The sequence below is a fragment of the Peromyscus eremicus genome, chromosome 3 (genome assembly GCF_949786415.1).
Source record: "Peromyscus eremicus chromosome 3, PerEre_H2_v1, whole genome shotgun sequence".
NCBI classification, from domain to species: Eukaryota; Metazoa; Chordata; class Mammalia; order Rodentia; family Cricetidae; genus Peromyscus; species Peromyscus eremicus.
The window spans coordinates 139,818,494-139,835,611 of NC_081418.1; the positions used below are offsets into that span (position 1 = coordinate 139,818,494).

At 41.4% G+C, this 17,118-nt stretch overlaps 1 protein-coding gene across 1 annotated transcript; it reads left to right on the forward strand.

The window, feature by feature from the left end:
* Positions 1-5,489: 5,489 nt before the first annotated feature.
* Tmem52b (transmembrane protein 52B) lies at positions 5,490-11,957 on the forward strand. Its single transcript, XM_059257131.1, has 6 exons — positions 5,490-5,531; positions 6,214-6,318; positions 7,341-7,384; positions 9,130-9,168; positions 9,642-9,808; positions 11,713-11,957. Exons 1-6 carry the CDS (start codon positions 5,490-5,492, stop codon positions 11,955-11,957), a joined length of 642 nt encoding a protein of 213 aa, XP_059113114.1.
* Positions 11,958-17,118: the final 5,161 nt, after the last annotated feature.

A 17,118-nucleotide genomic window follows, 5' to 3' on the forward strand; every position in this document is an offset into this window, starting at 1 on the left:
TTCTGTAAAAGAGACCCCTTATCTACTGAACGTGGTTTCTGGAGTTTGTGTGTACAAGATTCTACAGTAGCTGAATTTTGTTTTAAACCACTTAGGAAAAAGGCGGAGTGGGGAAAGGGATGGATAAAAGAATGGGTAAGGTATCTGGGAAGTTACGTAAGAAAAACCAACAATACTGACAGTGTATATAGGATTCCACATCCTTCCTCCATGCTAAGCTTTGTGTTTTCCATCTTCCTACGAAGGATATTCAGCACAAGCTGAGAACAGCTTATCTGCCATTTAAAGTTTTCTTTTTCACGCAGTTCGCAAAACAGCCCACAGAGCCAACACAACCTTATCAAAGATCTGCATTTAAAAAACAGCAACAATGCCCCGCCCCCCTAACCTACTCCCGACCCCTGTTTCCTAGCTGAGAGGTGGATGCCAGGAATCAAATACATTCCTCAATTTCCAAGGTGGCCTTTTCACTTTCACTTTCACTAAGATTCAGTAGAATCTCAGGAAATTTCTTACGATGATGAATTAATAAACACTGAAATGGCAGTACAATGAGAAGGACACTTTATTATTCTCACAGTGACTCAGTTATCTCAGACATCATTAATATAAAAAAATATAAACTATACAAGGGCTGCTATTTTAACTACTTTAGATGTACTGCTTAATGTGGTGTTAAGTACATTCACATTGTCATAACAGCTTTCACCACAATCCACCTGCACAGTGTTTCCATCTTTTCTACCTGAAAACATTTTCACAGTTTCTGTGATGGTTCATTCTATTTCCTGCCTTGTCCAGACCACTTGGTACCTCGGCAAAATGTTTGAGGATGGAGATTATATTGTATACCTATTTCCTCTGAACTGAAACTTTCTTTGTGGATGAGGGAAGGATAGGATGATTCTTTGGTCTGTTCTTGTTTCCCCTATCTGTGGTAAACAGATTTTGTTCACGTCTTGCCATGATAAGTCACACAACAGATAAATAAATCAGTAGAGATGGCCTATTTATATACTGAGTGAGATTCATTCAAATCCGGAAAGCCAAAAGAACAGAAGCAACCATCCTCTTCCATGTAAGGAGGCATTTTCTAGCAGATGGCCTTTGGGCTTCAATTTCAGCACCTGCTCCCTCTGGTCTTCATACGAGCCTTTGGACTGGAATTAGACCCTCCCTTGACTCTTCCAGATCCTCAGTCTGCTGGGTAGCACTGCAGATTTAGACTAGGCAGCCCCTATAATCACATGATACAATCTCATCTAAGAAACCTCTGTTTTTTATCTACACTCTACACACTCTATCAGTTCTGCTTCTTTGAGAAACTTCTGTCCTTATATCTACACAGTCCATCAATTCTGCTTCTCTAGAACACTCTACTGACCACTCCTTGTTCCTCCTTGAAGTCAGTCCTGTATTTCTGTCCCTTGAAGTTTGATACTGTACTTTGTGTCAGATTTCTAATTCCTTAACAAAATATCTGAAGTAATCAATACACAAGCAAGAAAGGTTAACGTTGGCTCAAGGTTTCAGAGATTTGGTTCAATCGAGGGTCAATTATTGCCACTGGTTTTGAACCTGTGGTGAGACAGAACATCAGCATGAAAAGATGCTCAACTCATGGGTATAGGGAAGGAGGCATCTCATTCAAGGACCTGTTTCTAAAACCTCTCATTGCTCCTGCAATCTCCTAGCAGTGGGCACAGCTGGCAACCAGCCCTTCAACACTCGAGCCTTTGGTGGACATTCAATCTCAATTACCTCATGTTAGTAGAAGAATCCACCAGTTTTCCTTCTATGTTTGACTTAGTTTATTGAGAATTGTGTCTTCAAGGTTCATCCATATTACAGCACAGCTTAGAATTCCCTTTCTTTATGTAGAATACTTTATTTTATTTATCTTTTTATCTGTTGATGTGAGTTTATCTTGTCATCGTCCCTCCCCCCCTCCCACACACACATCCTCTCTTTTGCTCTTGATACAGGTTCTCACTGTGTAGTCCTGGCTTGAAACTTATGAGGTAGAACAGTCTGGGTTCAAACTCACAGAGATCCTCTTGTCTTTGCTTCCCAAGTGCTAGGATTAAAGGTGTCACCACACCACCACACTGGGCCTTTTCTCTTGTTCTTAAACATTCCTTGAGAAAAGTTTCCAAGAAACTGTAAAGACTTGAAGGAATACAGGATGTCCCATGACCCCTGCCTCCTGGTGTCATGCATTCTTTGTGAGCATGTGTTCTCAGAGCTATAACTTAAAATGTAACAAAGGTCAAAGAATGCAGGTGACCATACACAGGGAATTGCTTCAGGCACATGAGGAGTGTGCTGAAGCCTCTCTTCTCCTGTGTCTGTCTCTGTGCTCATCGTTAAAATTTAAAGAACTATTCCTTAGTTGCCTATAGTTCTTTTGTCTATGAATGTGGTCCTGTGAGGCTTCCCACGTCCACATTAGCATGTTTATTGGTGTTCAGGTCTAGTTTAGACACTATATTTTTAAAGTACTATAAGTGATGCTAATGCTGAGAGAGGATGAGCCCCCTCATTGATTATCCAACACCAAGTGCTCAGTCCTGAAATCAATCAGTCATGCACATACAAGTAATACTAGACGGAGTGATCCGGAAACGATGGAATTATATCTCTATTAAAGACTTTTAAAAACCATGATTATACTAATCCTATAGCCACTAAGAAATACATTCTGCCAAAAAGAGCTTGCAAGTGGCTCCTCTGCCATGACAGACTTCAGACAAAAAAAAAAAATGCTGCTAATCAGACCCTTTGATCTCAGCCTTGTAAAATTCCAAGCAATGGACCCAGTTAAGCTTTATACACACTTCTGGCCCTACTGTGAATGCTATTGGTAGTGTGTGTGTGTGTGTGTGTGTGTGTGTGTGTGTGTGTGTGTGTGTGTGTGTTGCCTTATTCTGTTGCTCACACAATTTGTAGTAATGAGCTAGATGGCATATAAACCATACATCCTTTGATAAACTGAATCCTTCTGGCTTGTTTAACTTCCCTAAGTTGAGCACAAAGCTCTGAGTTTGATCAGCAACACTGCCCAAAGGGGGAGTGGTGGCACATGCTTGTAATCCCAGCACAAAGGCAAAAGCAAGATCAGAAGTCAAGGTCACCCTTAGCTACATAAAAAGTTTGAGGTCAGACGTGAAGCTAACTCAAGGGTGGAAAAACCTCTTGTTGAGTCCTGTTACTAATTTTCAATGCCTCTGAGGTTGAAATTCAATACCTATGCTGTGATCTTGGCTCCTAAAACAGAGACGACTTCCTAGTGAAACACCCAGGCGTTTCAGAATGAATCTGACTTCTGCCACCTTCTCTATTCTTGAAATCAATCCACTGCTCAGCCATGTGCAGCTTGATGTTGCTGGCTCAGAGTACCAGTAGTCCTGGTCTCTATTTTATTGAGGGGTAGAAATGAAGGAGAGCATGGAGGGGGTGCACCAGACAGCCAAGGTCAAAGGAGAGTAATCAAAGGAACCACAAGTTAGCAATTCTTTGGCTACACTTGTTAGAGTGGTTGTATAACAATTCCCTGAAGCACAGGTGAAGAGGTTTGTGTACATGTACCTCCTACTGGCCCAGGTCCCAGTCCTTCACAACATGAGTATAAGCTAATGATTCACAAACTTAATGGAATGAGGTTATGTAGGTTGGTAATGAGAATATTCCCATCTTCCCTAGCTCCATGCTTGCCCCCATCCTTATGCCATGCAGACCTTCAGTTTTCTTCTCTGACTAATCTTTCCTTTATCATCATTTCCTACTTAAAGGCTGTGATTCTAATATGTTACAGGTCATTGACACACTGGAATAAATAAATAAAGTTCTATCTCCTTGGGGGATAAGAAAGAAATGATACCAGTAATTTTGAAAAAGAAAAAACAAGGCAGCCATTAACAGAAGCCTGTTTTGTTCAGACCTGTTAAGAAGCTTGGGGGCAAGAAAGATGATTGCAATCATGTGGTCAGAAATTGCCATGGGGAGAAAGCCAAAGTAATTGGAAAACCTGTTCATGCAGGTGAAGGCTGGTACGGGCAGAAGTAATGGTGGGGCTAGTCATGTGAACTGTTCAAGAAAAAAGAATACTAGAAAGGTATAGTACAATCTAGAGAGGGCTGGTAGAAAGATGGGATAGGCATAGTGAACATTAATGATCCACCATATAAGATCATATAATGATCACATATAAAATAGAGCTAAATTAAAAGCATCTTAACTAACATCAAATGCTTGCTAACAGAACTGTAATATGCATCATAAAGATTCAGTTTTCAGTTTATCAGTATGAGTATTTTGCCTTTGTGTATGTAACTCACTACATACATGCCTGCTTCCCAAAGAGGACAGAAGATGTCAGATCCCTCTGGAACTGGAGTTGCAGTTCATGAGCCACTATGTGGGTGCTAAGAACAAAACTGCTTTTTGTATCAAACCAAACTCAGTTGACAGAGAGATGGAAGGCCCTGTCCACAGCTAACAAGTGGTTAGACAAGGAAATGTCCCAACCCCCTGAACTATGCTTTTAGCCATGGTTGTTTACGCTTTTTCCCACAAGAAGAGGAAAAGGGAGGAGTTCATGGGGTTTTCCACTATGTGGTGTTTAAACAGAAATACTCTATGCAAGATGCTTCCTTGACCCTGATTTTCCCTTTTCTGTGAAACAAAAGCTAATGTAAGTCTAGTGGGCATCCATCCATTATGCTCCTACTCTGTGAGTGGGAACAGTAAGACCTAGACTGTAACTAATATTCCTCTCTAGTCCTACAAAATACCTCTGTCTTAATGAATTTTCAATTGATACCTGGAAAACACTTTTCACTCAAGAGCCTATGTCCTAAAAATAAATAGATAGACTTGGAAAGACTAAGATTGTACCAGTTAATTCTCTCATTGTTTGCTTCCTTTAGCTGAGAAAAGGAAATTGTTTATATTCTACATTCCCACATCACATTGTCACAGTGTGAGGCTTTGATATGATGGAGCCCACCCTGCAGTCTTCTCTCATTAATTAGAAAACATCTGAAATGTGATTTTGTTCAGTCTTGTGAAATGGACATGTCACTGTAAACTAACACTGAATATTCTTACTTAGTACTTTGCACTGGGTAAAGGATTCCTGCTTAAATGTCAGGCATTGGTCTGACTGTTCTCCACACAATATTTTTCTTTATAATCATTTTACATCTTCCATTGTGGTATGCTTATTTTTAAATGTGACTTTAAGTTTTATTATATTGCAGATAATATGTTTTTTGAGATAGAGGCTTTGCTGTTTCCTAGGGTAGCCTCATGCTCCTGAACTAGACTCAAATGATCCCTTACCTCAGCCTCCTGAGTAGACAGAAACACAATTGTACACACTGTGCCTGATTCTCACATGGCAACATCACAATAGTGCTTTGAGAGGAGCAGGTACCAAGAGAGACAGAGGAACGGTGGAGTTGTCTTGGAAACCAGTTTTTTAAACCATGCCTGTGTATCTAACTCGTTTCAATGGGATTGAAACTGAAGTAGAGTGGAGGCTGAGAAGATTGATAACACCCAGAGAGTTTAGTTTTCAAACCCATTTCCTACTCTAAAGATGGGACCGGCTTTCTGGCTCATTTGGAATCCTTCAGTCCTGCTGAGTGGTTGCAATAAATGACCCAGAACTAGCAGGGTTGATTATCAACATAGTGTGTGTGTGTGGGGGGGGGTGTCAAGGAACAAGAAGGGGGATCCAATCACATGGAGAGAGGGTGGAGGGAGATTGGCAGAGTGACTTTCCGACTCCAGCAGTCATCCACAAGCCAAGAATGTAACCAGTTCCCTGATGAACACAAGAACACATCTGGTCACTCTCAATCTGCCTTTGAACTATTTCAAATCCAAGTCTCTCTTTATAGACTGGAAAAAAATCTAATTCAGAGGACAAATGTGTCCTTGAATGCCTTTCCATTGGGGGCAGAAGGAGAAAAATTAAGTACACAGAAAGGTTTGATAACCAAAAGGAAGGGGAAAAGGAACAAATGTGGAGACCATGTGAAGAGAAATAGAGAAAGCGAAGGAAACTAAGAGGAAAGAGGAGAGATAAATCCTGAAACTTGAAGGCGAGGGGTGTAAAGGGAGAGGGATATTGATTTATTGCTGAGAAAAAATTTCTCTTTAGGAATTCTGGACCAGGAAGTTCCATGTGGCACTGAGCATGTATAGGATACAGCAGATGCACCCGGCGTGACCCTTCTGGACCAGGTGTTCGACCTAATGGCAGCCTGGGCCCGAGTGGTAATGGCTTCTGTCCTGGTTTATTTCATCCCGGTGAGTTCAGTTGTGAAAAGGTGAGGAGAACCTTTCTTTTGATCATTTCTTTGGCTATACTGACTCTGGGAGAAGATGGATGGGATAATAACAGATTTAGTACGGAGGAGACTCAAAGATGCGTGTGTGTGTGTGTGTGTGTGTGTGTGTGTGTGTGTGTGTGTGTGTGAACAATGCCCATGGAAAGAGGGACAGACATTAGGACAATCAGAGATGGCACATGATGCTGCTACACCCAGCTTTAACAAGGTGCTGAGATCCTAACTCAAGCACTTTGCCCACTGAGCCGTCCTGCCAGCTCCAGAGGACTCTTTAATGCTATTTTAATATTCTAAACATTTTATTTTATTCCATGGTGAAAGAAAAGCCTCTGAGTCGTCCATTAGCTGAGAAAAGGATGGATAGACTGAGAGATTCTGGCCAAATCCCAGGGCCAAGTCCACACAGCTAGGAAGTCTAGCAGAGAAAGAAACGGTGTAGAAACTAGACTGGATCGCATTCCTACGCAGGGAGCAGGCTGTCTGCTTGGCCTCCCACACAAGTGAACTGATATACGAAAGTACATTTTTTCTTGTATGTTCTCTTGGCTTCCTCTTTTCCTTCTCTCCTTTTCCCTTCTTTCTTTGTAACATTTTGTCCCTCCATTGCTCTTCTTGGGTAGTGAGTTACTGATATATTGAAGACTGAATTCAATTTTCAACTGGGCAGGGGCAAAGAAGATCATCGCAATGTCGCAGGGGATCGGTCAGGAGATTTCTAGGGTGACAAACTGATATAGAAGCATTCCCCAGGGTAGTGATGCTCAGCTGCTATCCAAACCACATTTAAGATCCTCGCCCTGCCTAGAGCTTGTGCTTCATGAGAAGTAGTCATGAGCAAAGGAATGCTCAGTGTCACAGCCCAGTGCAGGCTAACCCTATGGCCATAGGTCTGACAGAGCACAGCCCTGAGGGATGATTGTCTGGCTGCTGAATAATGCAGATGTGACCATTTCTCTGTCTGACATTATTTCCTTCCCCCAGCTTCCTGGAGCCAGATGCGAGGAGAACTGTGTCAACGCTGAACAGTAAGTATCTGAGAGTTCAAGCCGGGAGGAAGGACAGACAGACAAGGCACCCACACCCAAGCATAAGCTAAAATGCCAGTACATAGCTCTAACTTCCTTTTCTACTTAAGTGGGCACCGCCTACTCGCACAGACGTGTATGTCATCCGAAGTGCTCAGAATAACCCGGCCAATAGCACTTTTCTGTAAGCCAGTCTTCCCATCAGTGCATCACAATTCATTAAAACACACGTAGTCAGGGAGACCTGCAAATGGCTTCTTTGGCCGTGCTTCCCAGTGACTCATCAGGGCAGACTGGGTTCAACAGCCAGTCACCGGCTTATCTATTTGGGTGATTCCCATAGTAGTACACGCACTTCAAATCCTTAGTTTCAAGTGACTACAGACAATAACAATCCAGTTCATACTAAAGGAAAACACATATTCCGCTGCAGAATCATTTCCCCGCAGCCAACTCTGTCAGATGTGAGGGGAATTAAGCAATTAGGGATCACCGTAATTACTTGGCATGTGTATATTTGATACTGGGAATGTGACATTGAGGATTTGGACAGCTGTCATTATATGGAATCTAATGTAGAAGTGAAAGGCTTTGAGCAAATGATGAATGTGAGAAGCAAGATGACACGCTGTTTCAGGGAAAATGCAAACTGCATTTTCTATGCAAGTGTGACCAAAGTTAGAAGGCAAGAATAGATCTCAATATACATTTAGTAGAAAGTGGTTTTTTAAATTATTATTTTAGTGACAAAACTGGCATATCTTTAAAGACACACACGTTCCTTCTCTCCACCTCTGACTCCTGGTTTTAGTCTCTCCCATTCTGTCCTCCTTGTCATCCCTCCAGAGAAAGTTTACAGCTGCCGAAGCTCATTAGCTCTCCTTGCGTGAAGCCAGCTTCTCCCTTTCCTCCCTTCCCGTTTGGTCTCAGTGCATGCTCCCATCAGTTCTGTAGGCCCTTCTTAGGGGGAGGATGTTGCAAGAACTTGTGAAATATAAATTACAAATGTGACTTATTTCATGCATGTAACTGACATTTTCCTGATATGTAAATTTTATTGGTCTCACATGCATATGAACTTAATGTGCATGTCTGTTTTCAAAGTCACTTCTAAAAAGTTTGTATGCCAAATGCTTTCTTGACAATTTCCATCATAGTAGCTCACAATAGTCATGCGGACATTTTCTTTTCCTTTTGTTTTATATCAGTTTGGAAAGAATTAGGTTTCATCACAGCGTTTTTCAAACAGAATTTGTTGTAATTGTTCTCTTCTCCTCTTCTCCTTTCTCAGACGCCTCCATTCACTTAATTCTTTTCACAGTCACTCTTTTTTAATGCAATATTTTAGTGACTAATAAAATGATTTGCACAACAATGGCATCTTTTTTTTAAAAAAAATTAAACTCTACTCAACTAGCTACATTGGACTTTTAAAAATGTATGTCTTAGCTGAGCATGGTGGCACATGCCTTTAATTCCATCACTGGGGAGGCAGAGGCAGATGGATCTCTGTGAGTTCAAGGCCAGTCTGATCTACAAAGTGAATTCCAGTTCTAGGTTAGCCAAGGTTACAAAGTGCAACTTTCCTAAAAAAAAAAAAAAAAAAAAAAAAAAAAAAAAAAAAAAAAAAAAAAAAATTAGGTCTTGATGTTTTCAATTATAACATAGTATTAAGTGTAACACCATGATTATTGCAGCTTACACTATTGATTTTTAATATAACAAACTTCTTTCTTTCTCCACAGTTGTCTGTCCACCGACTGGGTGCATCTCTGGTATATATGGTAAGTTGGAGTTATATAATACCCTCAAAGAGACTTCCTTTTGTATATTATTTTTAAAGTTTTTCATATGCTAATAGTATGAATAAAAACATAGCTGTATTTCACAAGTTTCCTTAGTTCATCTCTAACCTATGTGACAATATACCATGGTTTCCTATTTCAATGCAATTCTCTTCAGCCAAAGTCAAGAAATTAGTGTCTTTCCCCCAGCATGCGCTTACGAAACACTTTTGCACAGTGAAGTGAGAAGCAGCCCCTTCAAACTGTCTTCAGTATTGTTTGTTCTCATGACCGGCATAGCCTTGCTGACAAAAATCAGTGACTCATATATGCAAAATGAAACCCTGGGGAATAAAACCTTATTAGTGCTCTATAAAAGATGAACAATGATCAAGATCAGACGTTAAGGGGTAGTTATGTCAGAGCTGGGAGGCAGCTGGTCACAGCTTGGACTTGACCGTGGGCTCTTGCAGGTTGCTGGTGGTGGTGGGCGCATTGCTTCTCCTGTGCGGCCTGACTTCTGTATGCTTCCGCTGCTGTCTGAGCCGCCCGGAAAATGGGGAAGATGGGACCCCATCACCCTATGAAGTGACCGTCATTGCTTTTGACCATGACAGCACTCTCCAGAGTACCATCACATGTGAGTGCACTCCACTTAGAACACCGAGATAGAGGGCCCAGGTTTAAAGAAGTTCTGAAAGGTACGGAGGTGTAGGGAGAACTGCCGACTAGCACTGAGTGTTTGGGAGTTCAGAGTCATTTTAATTTCCAGAGACCCATTGTGTGGTGGCCTGGGCTATCACTGATGCCTGTATTCTCAAGTTTTGAGCTGATGATAAATTGATGAACAAAGTAAAATATTGGAGCCAAGGTTCACATGACTTCCTCCCTCCCTCCCTCCTTCCCACTTCCCTCCCTCCCTTCCTTTTTTTTTTTTGGTTTTTCGAGACAGGGTTTCTCTGTGTAGCTTTGCGCCTTTTCTGGGACTCACTTGGTAGTCCAGGCTGGCCTCGAACTCACAGAGATCCGCCTGGCTCTGCCTCCCGAGTGCTGGGATTAAAGGTGTGCGCCACCACCGCCCGGCCCTTCCTTTCTTTATTCCCTCCCTCTCCTCCTCCCTCTCTTGCCCTCTCTTTCTTTCTTTCAAGTATGGTCTCCTGTATCCCAGTCTGGCTCTTGATCTTCCTGCTTCCCTCCCTCCCCTCAGGAGAGCTGGAATCAAAGTGTGTACTACCGCCTCGCTACATTCTCTTTCTTTGTTTTTCTTATACTTTTTGTGATGCTGGGTCTGGAACCCAGAATCAGACACAGGCTGGACAAGCATGTTACTGATGAGATCTCCTAGACCTTTACATTGTTTTTATTTCAAGAAGTGGTTGTGCTGACTTGACCATGTTATATCCTTGAATTTACACTGTAGTCTAGGCGGGCCTTAAGCATGTAATCGCCCTGCCTCAGTCTCTCAAATGGTTGGGATTACAAGCCTGTACTACCTGGTCTGGTTTACACTATATTTTTTTGTATGTTTAAAGAAATTGGTGGTTTACACTTTCAGTTTGGTATTTCTCAAGCCTTGCTATGCTAAATTATAGCCCCAACACCTCTTTGATGATTATGATAGAACATTTTCCCTCCCCTATTCTGTTTTGTTTGTTTGTTTGTCTGTTTGTTTGTTTGTTTATGTCTTTATATTTTGAGTCAGAGTCATTCTATGTAGTCCTGGCTGTCCTGAAATGCCCTGTGTAGACCAGGTTGGCTTTGAACTCAGAGAATCACCTACCTCTATCTCATGAATGTTGAGATTAAAGGCATGTTCCACGTGCTCAGCTCTTCCTCTGTTCTTTATGAAATTATTCTTCCCTAAATTGAGGAGCAAAGTCAAGTTAGAGCAACAGAGGATAAGACACATATCATAAATAAGAGCAACATAATCTGTGACTAACAAATGACAAATACAGCAGAAATAAGTATTTGAAAGGGCTTTGTGCCCTGTGGTAGTAGCTCATGCCTTTAATCCCAGCACTCAGGAGGCAGAAACAGGTGTTTTTCCATGAATTCTGGGCCAGCCTGGTCTACAGAACTAATTCCAGGACAATCAGGGCTTCACAAGGAAACCCTGTCTCAAAAAAAAAAAAAAAAAAAAAAAAAAAAGGCTGAGTTGTAACATTCGGAGGCTAGTACAAAGGGATCTAAATCTGAAGGTGGAGCTGTCGTGGAACTCAGGAGAATAGTGCTTGCCTAGCTTGTGTGAGGATATGGTCTTGATTTCTAGCACAGCAAAATAGGAATAACCTGGAAGGAGGAATGAACAATGCAAATGTGACTCAGATTATTCAGACAGCAGGGAAAGCAGGTTCTTCTGGCAGGGTGTAAAGTTAGTTAAATAATCTTTGAAGGATTTTTTTAAACTTTGCCGAAAGTTGTGACGATGTGTTTAGAAGTGGGTTAAAGACAAAGAAAAGTAAGGTGTGATGTAGCTCTCTAGTGTCTGAGGATGTTACCTTTGTAAGTCATCCCTACACCAACTGTCCTCTTCTCTCACAGCCCTTCAGTCTGTGTTTGGCCCTGCAGCTCGGAGAATACTGGCCGTGACCCACGCACACAGCTCTCTGGGCCAGCTGCACTCCTCTCTGGACACACTTCCAGGCTATGAGGAAGCTCTTGGCATGAGCCGTTTCACAGTGGCAAGGTGTGGGCAGAAAGCGCCTGACTTACCCTCGGTACCAGAGGAGAAGCAGCTGCCTCCCACAGGGAAGGACTCTTCTCTGACAGAACTCCCATCACAATGATGGGCATGTTGATGGTATTTCTAATATCCAAGACATCCTTAGAGTTTGGAAAGATCTCCAGATATGTAGAATGTTTTCTTTGATACCACCCAGAAAGTTCAGGATACCACCTAGACATTGGTGTGTCAGCAAGATAGGTTCTCACTCTTCATTTACAACAATATATTTTTTCTGATACACAATTGGAATTCTAACTTCTTATCCAATGGTCAAAATTTGCAACTCACCTCTAGCTATATTGATTACTACCAAAGCAGGGGAGCATTAAGGTGTCTTGAATTCCTTCAACTATGGAGTGCATACAAAGTACCTTTAACCCAGATGATATCACAAATTGCTCTTCTCTCTGCTTAGCTGTGATAACCTTGAAGGGAAACACAATGCAAGCATAACCATTGATGTTAGTGCACCAAACACATGCATCTTTTCTTCTAGGGACCAACCACCATTATGCTGAACAATGATGGCCACTTACACATCATATAATACCAACCTGGACTTGTAGATTACAGGGCTGGGGGTGCTGATAAGAGTGGAGAGATTATAATATAGTGTGTGCCACATGTCAAAACCTTTCTATCGCTTTGACCCTACACAAAGTATGAAACATGGCATAGAGAACAGTAATGGTCCTAAAAACTCTTTAGAGCCTTGTCCTGCAAACACTAGTACACACACACACACACACACACACACACACACACACACACACACACACACACAGAGAGAGAGGCTTGTACACATGGTCTTTTTAGACTCTGAAAGAAAGCATTGCTTTGCTTCTTTCCTTCCTGTTTTCACGATGTAAAGCCTTCACCCTGTAAAGTCTGGAGAGACTCATACTGGGCTCTAGAGGTGGTCCTTACTGCCACCTAGTGGAGCTATGGTTGATAATGCATTCCCTTCATTGAGCTCCTCTGCACCTCTCCAATTCTCAAAGTACTAAATGCTACCTTAAGCCTGGAACCTGCTGAGTGAGTAGGGCCAAGCTATCCTGGTCACATACTACCTTCTAAAATATTGTCATTGCAATCAAAGAAGTGAGATCTACCCTGGGAAAACTACCGAGAAAAGTTACTGAAATCTTGGAAGGATTTGTCATCTGTAAATTAGACGTTATTGTGCACAACAAAGAACACAAGCACCCAAGGCGTGATTTGTAAAGTGTGTGTGTTACTTCTTATTATTTTTCCTGTTGTCACCTGCTCTTCAGTGCCCTGCAGTGACTCCACTGAGAATTATGTTCTGCTTTTTCCCTTCTTCCTATCTGCTGTATTATTGTAAAGTCATACCTAAAGTGACTTTATTTCATCAATAAAAATGTCTTGATTGAGATAAACAGCCAAAAAAAATCTAAGTGATTCTTCTGAACATGCTCTGCAGAAGGGTATTTGAGAAAACGGCTTGTTTTGTAGGTGACTAGCTGGGGTACTCTGGGGAGAAGTTCAGACCTAGGGAAGCACTGATTAACGCTGCACCTCATTAGATATATTCTGGCAATGTTCACTGAAGCCCAGAGGGAAAAGCGTCGTATGTGAGTGTAACCTGCTAGTAATCCTAGTGATCAGAACTCCTGCATCACTGAGCAGAGTAGAGTGCCTCATGAAGCTGTTGACATTCGTCACTTGTTAGTAGCACCTAAGGTGGCCTTATTTTACCACCGCCACCAAGTAAGCCATCCAGTCACCGTGCATTCCACAAGATATTTTTCACTTTCTTCCCTTTCTTTTTTCATCTTTTCTTTTGAGATGGTACTTTGCTGTACGGACTAAGGTAGTCTCCCAGTTCCTGTGCAGGCCAACTTCCTGCCTAACACTGCCTCTTAAGAACCAGGATTAAGTCCCGGGATTACAGAAGTATGTCACTGTGCCCACTCAATATCCTTGGCTTTTCATCATTCAATATGATGCAGATTTGAACAAGTTAAGAGGTTGACAGTCATTAAAAATCCTGCAACTTATTTCTTGGCTCAACCTAAGACATGTGTCAATCATCTCAGTCAATTTCATTATTGTTTTCAAGTTCTTAATCCCTTTTAAATGGCTTCATACCAATTTTTAAAACCTTAAGTCTTGATTCAATGAAATTACATGATTTCTTCCTAATGCCCATGCTGCTGAACAATGCTGGAGAAAGATCTCACACGTCACTCATCACCGTCTTTACTCTCTACTGGGCCATCTAGCATTAATGCCAATTTTTATGGTAACTTCTGCATTTCTTTTGATACATATTCAAATATCACTGTCATTCCATGTCCCATCACAACTTTCCATGTACCCCACGGTCAATGTACTAATTCTAGGTAGGTTCTTGGCTTTCTTCAGAAGGGAATGAAAACCCTTCTATCACACAGCCCCTAGCATCTATAACTCCTGTTCCTGTAACATTTTCTGTTCATTCCCATTGAAATCAGTGTGATTTCTCCTCCCTAGGAACACTACTACAAGTGATGTTTTGCATGACATTAATACAGCAGGATATTTCAAAGCAAGAAGTGTTATTTAAGAAATACCATGCCAACAATAGCAAATAGACTGTTAGGGAAGAAGAATGTGTACCATGAAGACTTTGATTCTCATCTCTCATATTTTTTTTTAATTTTACTTTGAGAAATGATCTCACAAAGTTGATCAAGATAACCTTGAATTTACTCTTTGGATCATGTAGGTCTTGAACATGAGATCCTCTGGTCTCAGCCTCTCAAACACCTGGGATTATAGACCTGCATTCCCATGCTTGGCTTACACTATATTATTTTACATCTTTAGAGAAATTGATGATTTGCAGTTTTCTTCAAGTCTTTGGTGATTATGATGAGAATTGCCTAAAGGCCTGGACATAAGAACCTATGTTTAAAAGCTTAAGGAGATGGAGTCTAACCTCAGCACATGATGGCAGCCTCATGGAGAGACATCAGAAAAGGAAGGGGCTTGTTTACTCTGCTTCCCTTCTTGATTTGTTTTCATCCAGGCCACCAGCCCACCGGAAGGTGCTGCCCACATTCAGAGTGGGTCTCCCTCCACCATATAGTCACTGTCTCACTTATCAGACCTGTCTGGAATCACTTTCAACAGACACAGTCAAACTGACAACTAAGATGAAGCATAATAGTTTATAAAACAGTTTGTTTTGTTAGAGACTAAAATCACCAAATCTTTGAAAGGAAGAGTGTGAATTAAAACTGCCCTCCACAATGACAAAGGTGGGAATGCAGAGAAATGCAGAGATTTGAGTGTTGCATTGTGGACAGGATTGCCACATCACAGCACGCTAATCAGTTGGAAATGTGTGCCTGGAAAAGAACGTTCTTAGCCCTTTAATTGGTAGGACTATGGTTTGTTAAATTAATACATTTAAAAAACATTTATCGGCATGGCAAGATATTAGATCTGGCTTTATCTGTTAGTAATAAGATGTTAGATTAACATGGGGTGGGGGAGACAAGGAGTGACAATTTGGGGGCTAAATGTCTAGCCCAATATAAATTGTACTCAGGCTCTGGATCCTCAACATTCTAATCTCTCCCTATCAATGAAGTTTCAACCAGCCAAGCAGCCTTTGCAGACAAACGCTTTTCCTAGGAACTCTTAGATATGGAAAAAAGCATTTGCTAGTGAGTGAAATGCATAAAAAAATCTCAGTCAAGAATGACTTCATTGAATAGCAAGAAAAGCTAAAATGAGCTAATTCAATAAACCAGTACTCCTGCAACTGAGTGAGGAAAGTCTCAATACAGCATGCCCTTCCGATTCTTGAGATGTAGACAGGACGACATACATTTGAAAGCCAAGAGACTTTTTTTGTTTGTTTGTTTTGAGATAGAGTCTTACTACATGGACCAGGTTGGCCCTGGACTCACACAGATCTTCTGAGTGCTGTTATTAAAGGCATGCCCCACCGTACCCAGCCATATTTTTATATATGGTGTAAACGAGGTGATCGTTCCCCATCCTCACTGTCTTCCTTCTTCTTGCTCTTGTTTTTTTTTTCTTCTTTCTTTTTTTCCCAACACAATATTTTTATTGATTTTTTGGGAATTTCACATAATGCACCCTGATCACACTTACTTTCTTTGCAGCTTCTTCCATGTAGGGTATTTACATCATAGTGAAAGGGAGGCAGGAAGCATGCAATTGGAGAAGAGAAGGGCCATATGTCGGGATTAGTGCTAAGCGATTTGGACACTAAACTCGATGACAATGAGGAACTAGTTAATATCTTTTTGCAGGGGAGCTCCGTGATGTGATCAGTGTTTTAGAAAGAAACTGTATTGCACATTTGAGTCTTTGGGTGAAGTTCAAGGAAAAAGGATGTTCATTCTATTGAGCAGCATAAAATCCTAGATAAAAATGATGAGAGGATGAAAAAGAATATGGGTGTGTGTAAAATGACAGCAATTATCTCTTTTTTAACCACATTTTTAGCTGTGTCCAAGTTGTAATCAGTCAGGAAACAAAGATGCTGGCTGATTGTTCTCAGTGCCTCCCCATCTCCTTTGAATCAGTGGAGATTCACTGCCTTTCCTTTCTCAACTCACATGAAAGTATTACAGATTTACTCTGCATCCTCTACTGCTTACTCTGGAGTTTCTTGCGGTGACTATAATGTTTTTTCTTCACTTCACATTGATCCAAACTACAGATCATGTAAACAGTCAAAACTGAGGCTAGTGTGATGCTTTTATGCAAAAGACTGTCCCTATCTATACAGTAGGACAAAGAGACCCTAACAGCCCAAGGCTCCTCTTGTTACTGGAGTCATCAGTAGGTAAGAACTCAGGCCCTGAAGGCTATAACAGTCTAGGTTTTGCATCTGACCTTCATAGGCCAATTCCCACCCCAAGTCCACCTTCTAGGCCCTAACATGAGGTTTAGGCTTAAATAGAGGGCCAGAGGTATTCAATCTGGGCCCTAAGCAATCAGAGCCTACCCATAATCACCGGATTCCTGTCTTTCCTATATGGCAGTCTGGCACATTTTCAGAACTGGAGACCAATTCCTCTTCTGGTTGGAGCTAGGATACCTTTGCCTTTTCCTCTTCCATAATGTGGTTTCAGGGAAACTTCTCATTTCTTGGGTTACATGGTCAATAGCTTGTCTGTCAAAGGGGGGCACACAGTGCCTGTTTAGAATAGCTTAATTCCTATGAGGAGGTTTAA